This window comes from Pygocentrus nattereri, chromosome 29 (assembly GCF_015220715.1).
Source record: "Pygocentrus nattereri isolate fPygNat1 chromosome 29, fPygNat1.pri, whole genome shotgun sequence".
NCBI lineage: Eukaryota > Metazoa > Chordata > Actinopteri > Characiformes > Serrasalmidae > Pygocentrus > Pygocentrus nattereri.
The window spans coordinates 12397428-12410665 of NC_051239.1; the positions used below are offsets into that span (position 1 = coordinate 12397428).

At 39.3% G+C, this 13238-nt stretch overlaps 1 protein-coding gene across 2 annotated transcripts in view; it reads left to right on the forward strand.

Moving 5' to 3' along the window:
* Nucleotides 1–13238, forward strand: part of frmd3 (FERM domain containing 3) — a 72311-nt gene that overhangs the window by 29295 nt on the left and 29778 nt on the right. For both annotated transcript variants that reach the window (XM_017696285.2, XM_017696284.2), the window contains exons 3-6: nucleotides 327–369; nucleotides 4576–4654; nucleotides 8307–8404; nucleotides 10419–10542. In XM_017696285.2, coding sequence (XP_017551774.1) covers nucleotides 327–369; nucleotides 4576–4654; nucleotides 8307–8404; nucleotides 10419–10542 — 344 coding nt within the window. The remainder of the gene's footprint in view (nucleotides 1–326; nucleotides 370–4575; nucleotides 4655–8306; nucleotides 8405–10418; nucleotides 10543–13238) is intronic.

A 13238-nucleotide genomic window follows, 5' to 3' on the forward strand; every position in this document is an offset into this window, starting at 1 on the left:
AAACCTCACATCAGATTCCCATGCCCATTTTCAAAGTTCTACGCAAGGTTACCATGACAACCATCCCTACGTTTGTACTTCACTGTTTGTACGACAGCATTTCCTCAGTCGAGCAGAAAATCTCTCATCGGTATTCTGAATAATTTATGGCCGTTTATGTTGTAATATTAATGTGCTTATGCATCAGAGGGAACGGGGCAGTAGTATTTTATCTGGCAGCTCAGTAAAAAAAAGCACGCATTCAAGTTTATGTAGTTACCAGATGACACATCCTCAGTATTTCATTCTGTCTATGTTCTCTTTTTTTTCTTTTCTCCTTTATACAGCACTGGCTGGACCCCAGCAAACCTGTGGTCAAACAGATGAAATGTAAGTTTGGGTACAATAATTTATTTTACAGTGTAATAAATTGTAGTACGCAGAATATGGTGAAGAGTACCAAGTGCTCTTATGCATTGCAATAGGATGTACACAGTTGAATAAAATGTAATATGCAGCAAAATCAAGTGTAGCACACAGTGCAATAGAATATAATGTGCAGTGCAGTAGAACGTATGATATGCAACACAATAGAACAAAACAGCAATAGAGCAATGGAACAGTGTAATAAAATATAGTAGATGGTGTACATGGTGTAGTACACAGTGTAGTAAAATGTAGCACACATTGTAATACAATACGAATGAAATGTACTACCAGTGTAACAGTATATCATACGCAGGGTAATGGAGTGTTTTACTTGGTGTAACAGAATGTAATGCCCAGCAGTAGAATCTAGTGCACAGTCTAATAGAATGCAGTACCTACTGTAATAGTATGTACTACACACTGTAACACAGTGTAATACAGTCTAATAGGATGTAGTACACAGTGTAGTACAGAGCAACAGAATGTAGATTATAGTGTAATAGAATGTACTACACAGTGTAAGAGAATGTAGTACAATGTAATAGAATGGAAAACAGTGAAATAGAGTGTAGTACACAGTGCAATACAATGTATTACACAGTTTAATAGAATGTAATACACAGTGTAATAGAGTGTAGTATAAAGCAACTGAATGTAGTACATAGTGTAATAGAATGTAATACACAGTGTATTAGAATGTAGTGCATGGTGTAATAGAGTGTAGTACACAATGTAATAGAATGCAGTACAGTGTAATAGAGTATAGTACACAGTGTAATAGAATGTAGTACACATTGTAATTGAGTGTAGTACATGACAATAGTTTGTACTACATAGCGTAACATAATGTAGTACATATCAATGGAATGCAGTCCATACTGTAATAGAGTGTAGTACATGCCAATAAAGTTTAGTACATAGTGTAATAGAGTGGCTCCCAAACTGTGGTAGGTGTACCCCCAGGAGTTTTCCTACATAAAAAAAAAAAAAAACCTTACATGACGTTGACACTTAATCTTCATCCCAAAACATTAGCTGGCAGTGCAATTAGACAGATACTCCCCAGATACAGTCAATGCAAACAGCTCCACACTTCACTCACCAACTGGTGAATGAGACAACTTCACTGAAAAAGCAGCCCTCTGAATACTAAGTTTAATCTAAAGCCATACTTCTGGATAGCGACTCTAGTGTGTATGCATGAGTAAGAGAGCGTAAGATATTTCTCCGGTTCATTCTCCATGTCACGTAAAACTAGCTTACTTAACTTAAATTCATTTGTTTGCTTGTTTATCGTCTGCTGATGTTTGTGTGAATGAAGTGAGTATCGTTTACTACCTGTTACAGCAAGTATGATCCTTGTTCGATGCGTTTGTGAGTTAGTTTACAGTTTAGTTTGCAGGTTGTAGTTAGGTATTAGCTTGTAGCTGTTGTAATTAGTGCTTAGCCGTTAGCATTTTAGTTGTGTGTTCCTAGGGCAGTTTTAAGCTGTAGGGCTGCTAAAAAAAAACAAGTGTGATAAAGTTGAAATATCCCTTCAAGAAATTTTGCTGAACATAAATACTTAGAAGAGCAAAACACTGATGTTTTACTCATTAAGGGTAAGTGCTCAAACTGTACACATGTGAATGTCTGTGTTTGTCTATGTACACATTAAAGGTTGCAGAGGCTGTAGTGGTAATTTAGGGTTGTTGTCAACTCACCAAACAGATGATAAGATGAACAGATGACTTCACACATGCATATGTGCCTTCAAATAGCTTTCTGTGCACTTGTTAAGTATTATACAGTATATCTGATGTGAATTGTCATTGTATTATAACGCTGTTTGTCCAAAATTGTAAAACATACTTTACTTTTAATGTAAGTCAATGGAACCTTTTCAAAGTCAATGGTGTTTTCAAATTGTGTCAAAAACTGAAAATCGACAAAAATGGAGAGGTTTTGTTCTGACAGCAGTGATAAACATACACTGCTTCTACAAACATTAGTGAAAGAATGGGTCACTCTCAGGAGTTCAGTGACCTCCAGTGCAGTACAGTGAGAGGATGCCACCTGTGCAACAAGATAAGATAAGATAAGATAAGATAATCCTTTATTAGTCCCACAGCGGGGAAATTCACAAATTCACAACAAGTCCAGTCGTGAAATTTCCTTGCTACTAAATATTCTACAGTCAGCTGTCAGTGGTATTATAACAAAGTGGAAGTAATTGGGAACGACAGAAACTCAGCCACAAAGTGGTCGGCCATGTAAAATGAGTAGGATCAGTGAATGCTGAAGTGCATAGTGCGCAGAGGTCGCCAACCTTCTGCAGAGTCAATCACTACAGACCTCCAAACTTCATGTGGCCTTTAGATTAGCCCAAGAACAGCATAGAGAGCTTCATGGAATGGGCTTCCATGGCCGAGCAGCTGCATCCAAGCCTTACATCACCAACCGCATTACAAAGTGTTGAATGCAGTCGTGTAAAGCACCACCACTGGACTCTAGAGCAGTGGACACGTGTTCTCTGGAGTGACCAATCACGCTTTTCTATCTGGCAACCCAATGGACGAGTCTGGGTTTGGTGGTGGCCAGGAGAACGGTAACTTGTCTGACTGCATTGTGTCAAGTGTAAAGTTTGGTGGAGGGGCGATTATGATGTGGGGTTGTTTTTCAGGAGGTGGGCTCGGCCCCTTAGTTCCAGTGAAAGGAACTCTTAATGCTTCAGCACCAAGAGATTTTGGACAGTTTCATTCTCCGAACTTTGTGGGAACAGTTTGGGGACGGCCCCTTCCTGTACCAACATGACTGCGCACCAGTGCACAAAGCAAGGTCCATAAAGACATGGATGAGCCAGTTTGGTGTGGAAGAACTTGACTGGCCTGCATGGAGTCCTGACCTCAATCCAATAGAACACCTTAGGGATGAATTAGAGCGGAGACTGTGAGCCAGGCCTTCTTGTCCAACATCAGTGTCTGGCCTTACAAATGCGCTTCTGGAAAAATGGTCAAAAATTCCAATAAACACACTCCTAAACCTTGTGGAAAGCCTTCCCAGAAGACTTGAAGCTGTTATAACTGCAAAGGGTGGGCCAACAACATATTAAACTCTATGGACTAAGAATGGGCTGTCATTTAGTTTCATATGTGTGTGAAGCCAGACGAGTGAACACTTTTGGCAATATAGTATATTTGATCACTTAAAGGAGATTTTAAAAATGTCTTACATATCCATGATGGCAATATGTGCCTGTGTATGTATAAGAAGCAAGAGAGGTAGGTGGTCAGATGTCTACAGGGGTAAAAAGTTTGGGAGTCACTGTCATAGAGGACATTAACTTATTTTGACTTAGAAACTCAACAAATTGTGTCCTTTGACCAGGGCCGTCTAAAATTTAGCATACAATACTCCCCACTGGGCCTGCTGAGAAATAGAACATAGCATTTTAACATTATAATAGAATATGACACTGTGGAATGGAACGTAGATTTGCTTCTCAAATCTGACCTTTTACTGCACATGGCTTATGAGCACATCATAGGCATATCATAATTATTCTTTTACAGTTCACATAATCACATTTTTCCATCTCTCACTAAATGTAAAAGCCTTTTAGAGTGTGAAGTGGAAGCAGTGTGGGATGTTGAGAGGAAGAGAGAGATCATAAGGGTGGGGGACAGATGGAGAGATGGATGGGAAGGGGAAAGAGAGCGGAGCTGTAGCTTAATTTATGTGTGAGTGACGCTGAGAGTTTTTCTCAGGATTAAAAGACAAATGGACATGGAAGGTCATGTGTATGTGTGTGTGATGTAGGAAGGATGGCGTGTGTGTTGCGTTTGTGTTTGTATCTATGGAAGAGATATGTATGTTTACAAATGTGCAGTGAAAGGCTGTTGAGGCAACAGTGATGAAATCAGTGTTTTCATTCACTCGTCTCTTTTTCACCCTCTCTTTCAAATCGTTTTTACACCCAAAGGGTTTTCATCATCTGTTTATAACAGGCTTGGATTAATATAATCATTTTAGTCTCACTTTTTGCCCGGTCATGCCCCCACTTATTTCTCTCAGCATAATCTGTCTCACTTTTATTGGCTTATATGCAACGTTCCCTCTCTCTCTCTCTCTCTCTCTCTCTCTCTCTCTCTCTCTCTCTCTCTCTCTCTCTCTCTCTCTCACTTTCAGGTCAGCAGCCCTACACCATGTGCTTTCGGGTCAAGTTCTACCCCCAGGAGCCGATTAAGATCAGGGAAGAATTGACAAGGTAAGAGAACATATTAAAACTGATTTTATTTTTCAAAAGTTCTGCATAATTAAGTTATCAAGATGACGAAGTCAATCAGAGCAGTCTGACATGAAATGCTCCATTCTAGCGAAACATACAGACTCAGGATTGTTCACAGTGGTGATGAGAGGAACCAGATTTTAATGCCTCTAAAAGCTCCCTTACATAAAGTTCCTGCATGAAATGATTATGACACACTGCCTGAAGCCTGAGACACTGTTTTATGAGTTCTGAGATAAATGTTTGGCCCCAAACATCTTTTTTTTAAAAAACATATTTATGGAAGTGCATGCGGGAGTTAAATGGTCCCTAAAGAGAACTTTTTTTATTCAGATTTGTTTATTTTGTTTATTTACTTTACTTAAATCATCAAAATTACTTATAATTAGAAAACAAGGCTGTATTTGCATTGTAGGCATTGTGACCCCTGGTTCCTATCGTCGCCACTGTAAAGAAATCCAAGTCATAAGCTTCTCTCCAGTGAACCATTTCACATTAAACCGCTCTGATTGCCTTTGTTTACATCTCAGCCATTGAATTCTGGAGATTATTTTTTTTTAAATCCTCTTTTTAAGATGGCACAGAAGCTCCAGAGTGAGTTTCTCGAAAAAGGGGGCATGTTGTGCCACACTACATGATCAAAAATCATGTGAGATTGGCTCCTCATTGGGAGCTTCTTGCACAAGGACATGCCAGGCAATCAATAACAGGCTGCTCAATACTCATCGGTAACCAAACATAGGAATATAACAATATTGAAGGTATAAGCCTGGTGTCAACTGATCTCCATGTATTTGCTTCTTAAGGAAGGTTGTAAAAATGTAAACTAGGGCTGGGCAATAAGACATTTTTTATTTTTATTTTTATTTTTTACATTTTATTTTTTTAAATGCATCATTACTGTTTTTTTCTCTGTTCAGATGTCTGATAAAATAAATACTGCAACATATCAAGTATCATGAAAATTCCTGAAAAATTCCTCGCCCACCTCTAATGTTAACATTAAAATACTTAAAGTATTTACTTAAAATTATTATAATGTAATACTTAAAATTATTAATACTTAATAATTAAAAGTACTTTTCATATTAAATACACTGTTGAAAAGTACATTTAAGTACATTCTTCTTTCATGAGGGACACAAATAACTGTTGTTCATACTTGCTTTTGTCCAGAACTGTCTTAATGTATTTTATGTATATGTTTGAATCAAGCAACACATTTTTCAGTGTAAATGATTCCACTAGCTTTGAATTGAGTGCTGTTTACTGAAGAGCTTGGCTAGAGTAAGATGCATATGTTGGCCAGAAGGTACTTTTTTATTATTTTAGTTTCATATATTTGCTTCTAGAACATTGGTCAACAGCTGAAAAAAGGGTAAAACGAGAGCTTTCATTTACTTCTAAGTGTCTCTTTCTCTTTGCAGCTAATATCGGAGGCCAAAGTAGATAAACAAGCTTTGATTTACTGTTAGTAATAACCCTCCACCACACATACGTTGTTAGTGTGTAGTGTGTCATTAACACAGCTTTGTCAGCCGGCCCTGTCATGTGTGTTCACCATCTGAGCTGTGAAGATACATAACCCTCCCTCTTACTTCTCTCTCTCCCTTTCTCTCTCTCTTTCTCTCTCTGGTTCCAGAAAGGCTGAGGGTCTAGTGGTGTCGGTCAGAGAGCAGTGAATGTATGTTTTTGTGTCTGCGTGCGGGCTGTCTGGATGGGTTTAAGTACTGGACATGCTGTAGAGCAGCATTAGTTCGGCTGAGGCCACACTGTTTCCTTTCAAAAACCCCAGAGACACGGAAAACAACTCTCTGCTTCTTTCTTTCTCCTCAATATTTCATATGAGAAACTACTGGAATTGTACAGGAATAGTGTAGAATAAAAAACAGCACTTGAAGATGGAAAGTGTGCTGCAGCAGATATGCATAGCCTAAAGTAGGCCTGTCACAGTCATGACATGTCATCTGACGACTAATTGCCATATAAATAATGAACATTATACTGATGAAGATATGACGATAATAGTAGGTAAGAGAACACGTTCTTCACCAAGTTTTGAAGGAGTTTTCTTTTAAAACTTTTCAACTTGCTTACTCGCTTTGAGGGGGCAGTCGTGGGCTGGAGGTTAGGGAACTGGCCCTGTGACCGGAAGGTTGCTGGTTTGATCCCCAGTGCCGACAGCACATGACTGAGGTGTCCTTGAACAAGACGCCTAACCCCCAACTGCTCCCCGGGCGCTGTGGATAGGGCTGCCTACCGCTCCGGGCAAGTGTGCTCACTGCCCCCTAGTGTATGTGTATTCACTAGTGTGTATGTGGTGTTTCACTTGGGTTAAATGTGCAGGTGAAATGTCCCTGTTGTGGGATTAAAAAAGTATCACTTAACAACCATCAGATTGTTCTTACACACATTGCATGCAATTACAAATTTCCACTAGAGAGGTCTCCAAATCCCGCAAAATGAAATGGCGTAGCTTTAACAAAGTTAGCAGGTGAAAAACTAATTGATATTTATATTAGTCAGTGTGTAAGTATAACCATCACAATATGTTTTATTTTTGCCATATACAATTTTACTGGCTGATATTACCAGTTATTGGAACTTTTATCTCCTTTAAATTGGTATTAGTGACAAAATGTGCACATTAGTCGAGCTCTACTTAAATCTATGTATCATCACAAATTCTAAAGTTTTACATTTTTATTTTTCAAAACTGATGCATAATTCAAGCATGCAGATATAACCAAAGTCACTCACAGTAGTTTGATGTAAAACAGTTAATTGTAGAGAAATTTACTTCAGATTTAACTCAGATTTCTTTAGGGGAAGGAACCAGGGATTGTCTACAATGCAAATTAATCCACTATCCTTAACTATCAGTGACCTATTTGTGAGTTACATATAATGTTTGAAATAGTAAATCTGAAATAATAGTTTTTTTGGGCACTCTTTTGCCAGACATTGCCCTGCATGTACTGCTCTGCCATTCATTTATTATTAAGAAACATTTCTTCTGCCAAAATTTGATCTGTTAGTGAGTTTAAAGCCAGTAAATATGCTTTAGATGTTTGGCTTCCATCGGTAACATTGTGACCAGTTCTGTCAATTTTCTCTCAAATACCACATTTCACAGCAAACCACTCCGAATAACTTTCGTTTATATCTTAATTATTCAATTATGCAGGAATTCACCTTTAATGCCACGTTTCACATGTTCAGAGATCCTTTGCTTGGAACCCATTTGTTGGTCAGCTATTTGTTGGTAACAGCAACAAAGTGAATGTTTACCTTGTGTTGGATGTAATGTTTATCCCTATTGTAAATGGGGTCGTCTGAGCATACGCTACAGCACACTGTTAAATTAGCAGTACAGCATGTGAAATCAGAGTCAACAGTGCTTATGTCTTTTTCCCCACTGGACCAAGGACACATCTCCATGGTAACTGTTTCCTGGGGTAAGGTTCTCATGGCAACGGCTCTTTACGGTAGACTTGGTCGCTATGGCACCTACTGCTGTTTCCTAGCTGCCCCTGTCTCATGCAGTAGAGTTAAGAGAAATTTGTCCTTTTCATTTTTAATATCTCCAACATCTTTCTTTCATCCGTCACTCTGTCTCTCTTTTTGTCAGATACCTGTTGTACCTCCAGCTGAAGAGAGATCTGTACCATGGCAGACTCCTGTGTCCGTTTGCAGACGCTGCTTACCTTGGAGCCTGTATAGTTCAAGGTAATGCCACACATTACTTTAAAACATGACCATATTTTGGTTTTGCATGGGGCAAACGGACCCTCACAAAGGGTGGAAGGTTGAGGCTGGAGGGGTGGGATATGGTGGGTTATAGTTGACAAATGCGTCCCCAACCATGCAAATATGGTATTGAACTTTAATACTTAAACATCTTGTCCTCAACAAGACAAATAACAAATGCCTTTATAGCATTATGGCCAGATAGTTTTATGCCTTTCCGTTCAACTTTTGGGCCTCCACAATAAAATAAAAGCAAACACATAAAAAATAGTTTAGCTTTTAAAACTTATTACATAACACTGTTTCTATTCTTGGCATAATCTTGGAGATTAAAATAAAATAAAGATGCAAGTTGTCAAAAAAATCCACTATTTCACTAGACACTTTTCAGTCCTCCTGATGTGCTCAAGTGTGCTTCTAGATCTATTTGACACTGACATATACATGCCAGCTTTGCAGGTCATGCAGTCCCACAGATCCCGACTGAGAGGAAAACATGGGAATTTTTTCTTTGTGCTACTGTTGATGAGCAGCTCTGTCTCTTGGCTGATGCTGTAATTCTGAGGGTAATGACTGAGATGCAGTTTTACCAATGTTTGCATGAGGGGCGTATACATGACTGACCAATGGTGGCCTGTGAGAAGGTCTGAGCTAAAGAGAAAGGTCAACGCAAGGCAAAAACAAACACAATAAACCGGCGAGAAAGTAAAAGCAGAACCCTGGACATTTTGGGCCGTTTTGAAATCCCAGCCGGACCCAATTTTTAGGTCCCAAAAAGAGGACATGTCCAGGAAAAAGAGGATGTATGGTCACCCTAGCTAACATGGCTGACAGGGGTTAGCAAGGCTGCAGCAATACTACAACATTGCTTTTAAGGAGTCCTTCATCTACAAAGCAAGCAGAGATAGCAGTGAATGATATGCTTAGCAGTGGATAAAAGAAGTCCATCAGTCAAAAATGCTAGCATAGCTACCCAGTTAGTGAAATCTGCCTGGCCCACTTGTGGACAACATCCTTGTGTTTGTTCTGGCCCATTATATGAATGCTGGTCTGATGCTCAAAGACCAGCATGCTACAATTTTGTTGGTGATCAGCATAACAGCTTCCATTGCTGCTGACCAGCATACCTGCACAACATGCTGGTTTTACTGGTGACATGAATGACATGTTTAGCAGTGCTACAACACTGCATTAGTGGAGTCCTTCAGGCTGAATGCTAGCCTGGTTAGCAATGAATAACATGCTTAGCAACGCTATGATGTTGCATTAAGGTGACCAACGTGCTACAACATTGCTTCAGAAATGAATGAAGTGTGTTAAAAGAGTCCTTTAGCTAACGCTACTTTAAAAGAGTTAAAATGCTAGTATGTCTAGCAATGAATGACATAATTAACATTGCAAACACTGCATTAAACAAGATTTCAGTAAGAAATGGCCAGCATGATTTGCGTGTTTAGCATTGCTACAACATTGCATTAAAGGATACAGTCAGACACAATGATTAGCAATGAAGAACTTGCATAGCAATGCTGCAACATTGCGTTAACATGGACAGCATTGCTGCAGCATTATTTTAAAAGAAGCCTTTAAAAAGTTCTTCAGAGGAGTCCTGGGTCCTTTTCATTCATCTTTAGCAATGCTGGTATTTTTGGATGGACAATTATGCAGTACTCTTTATCACAAAGATCCATCTTTCCCATTGAAAACTGTACTGTAACGAGAACATCAGTGTGACATTTAACAAGCCATTACAGGGCTTGTGAGTCAAGTCTGACTTAGCGCTAATATCCTCCTCCTCCTCTCATGGCACAAAGCATGCTGGAACAGAGTTCCGAAGGTCACAATCCCACTATCTTTAGATACATGCGTTTGCGTTAATTATCCACAGTAGAGAACATCAGATAGACATGATGTGTTCACCTTGTGCATAAATGGTAGGCTGGACTGAAAAGGTTCTGTGGTCAATCTAAATGGTTTATGCACTTTGTTCCAGCTGAGCTCGGAGACTATGATGCAGATGAGCATCCAGCTGACTACATCAGCGACTTCAAGCTGTTCCCCAAGCAGAGCCTCAAACTGGAGCGCAAGATCATGGAGATCCACCAGAATGAGCTGAGGTGAGGACAACACTGGCCTGCAGCTTCAAATTTGTCATCGCCTCTGTCATTGTTATAATAAATAGTAATGTTCATATTCATTTTGTACATCATCCAGGTACAAAGTGGTAATACTTTATTTGAAGGCTGCCTATATAAGGACTGCATAACACATGCATAAGCTTTGAATAATGTATTTGAGGAACACCATATATCAATTTTGATGTCCCATACAAAACCTCTGTAATTGAGTGTTTATATATATATATATATATATATATATATATATATATATATACAGTGGGTTGCAAAAGTATTCATACCCCTTGAACTTTTCCATATTTTGTCACATTACAACCACAAACATAAATATATTTCACTGGAATTTAATGTGAAAGACCAACACAAAGTGGTATACAATTGTGAAGTGGAAAGAAAATTATACATGAATCAAAACATTTTTTACAAATAAAAAACTAATAAGTGCGACGTGCAAAAGTATTCAGCCCCCCTGAGTCAATACTTTGTGGAGCCACCTTTTGCTGCAATTACAGCTGCAAGTCTTTTAGGGTATGTCTCCACCAGCTTTGCACATCTAGTGACTGAAATTCTTGCCCATTCCTCCTTGCAAAACAGCTCAAGCTCAGTCAGATTGGATGGAGAGCGTTTGTGAACAGCAGTTTTGAGATCTTGCCACAAATTCTCAATTGGGTTTAGGTCTGGACTCTGACTGGGCCATTCTAACACATGAATATTCTTTTTTTTAAACCACTCCATTGTAGCTCTGGCTTTATGTTTAGGGTCGTTGTCCTGCTGGAAGGTGAACCTCCGCCCCAGTCTCAAATCTTTTGCTGACTCCAACAGGTTTTCTTCCAAGATTGCCCTGTATTTGGCTCCATCCATCTTCCCATCAACTTTGACCAACTTCCCGGTCCCTGCTGAAGAGAAGCACCCCCAGAGCATGATGCTGCCACCACCATATTTGACAGTGGGGATGGTGTTTTCAGAGTGATGTGCAGTGTTATTTCTCCGCCACGCATAGCGTTTTGCATTGTGGCCAAAAAGTTCTATTTTGGTCTCGTCTGACCAAAGCACCTTCTTCCACATGTTTGCTGTGTCCTCAACATGGCTTCTGGCAAACTGCAAACGGGACTTCTTATGGTTTTCTTTTAACAATGGCTTTCTCCTTGCCACTCTTCCATAAAGACCACATTTGTGTAGTGCACGACTAATTGTTGTCCTGTGGACAGTTTCCCCCACCTGAGCTGTGGCTCTCTGCATTTCATCCAGAGTCACCATGGGCCTCTTGGCTGCCTCTCTGATCAGTGATCTCCTTGTTCGGCCTGTAAGTTTAGGTGGACGGCCTTGTCTTGGCAGGTTTACTGTGGTGCCATACTCTTTCCATTTCCGGATGATGGATTGAACAGTGCTCCGTGAGATGTTCAAAGCTTGGGAAATCTTTTTATAACCTAAGCCTGCTTTAAACTTCTCCAAAACCATATTCCTAACCTGTCTGGTGTGTTCATTGGACTTCATGATGCTGTTTGCTCCCCAATATTCTCTTAACCAACATCTGAGGCCGTCACGGAGCAGCTGTATTTGTACTGAGATTAGATTACACACAGGTGGACCCTTTTGAGTCATTAGCAGTCATCAGGCAACTTCTGAATGCAATTGGTTGCACTCAGGGAAAAGGGGGCTGAATACTTTTGCACGTCGCACTTATTAGTTTTTTATTTGTAAAAAATGTTTTGATTCATGTATAATTTTCTTTCCACTTCACAATTGTATACCACTTTGTGTTGGTCTTTCACATTAAATTCCAGTGAAATATATTTATGTTTGTGGTTGTAATGTGACAAAATATGGAAAAGTTCAAGGGGTATGAATACTTGTGCAACCCACTGTACATATCTTACACTCAATTACAAAACAAGTCCCTTAAATAGACCACTGTAGTCATGCGTCATTCTGTAGTCCTCGTTATGCCCATATTAGGAACTCCGGATCTAAGCCCCATTTCTCTATGGCCAGAATTAATAGGGTTTTCTTTTTTTTTTTTTTTTTGGAATTCAAATTTTTATTTAAACACAATAAACAAAACTCGTATGGTACATCATATAGAAAACAGAGGAACATTGTACAAATACCAAAGAGTCAGTAATAATAAAGTGAAATAATAAGGCATACAGACATCTCTTAGTTCTAGTCTCATAATCATGCTGCTAGTCAGAAGTGAGATGATCCAATAAATAATCCCAAATTCCCAGTTCCACAGGCCCTTTGCCCCTTATTCTAGCTAACATAACCTCATATGATGTGGTCTCACTCATTAGGATTTTCCACTCTCTAGGAGTGTTGGACATGTGGGTGTTTTCCAGTGTCTTAATATGACTGTGGCGGCTGAGGTTATCCCCACCATCAGAACTGAATATGCCCTTTTTGTTAGAGTTGGGGTTTCTGTTTTATCTCCCAAAAGACATAAACAAGGAGGGCTACTCCTGCCCATGTCTCCAAAAATTTCAGCACACTGTGCCAAAATGGTTCAACCATGGGGCCATTCACATATAAGATGCAAAAAGTTTCCCATTTCTTTTTTACACTTCCAACATGAACTACAATTTGTTAGTCATCTTTTGAAGAGCCTACAAGGTGTCCAATAATACCGGCGCAGAATTTTATATTGGATAAATTTCCCTCTAGCTTCTCTGACATAT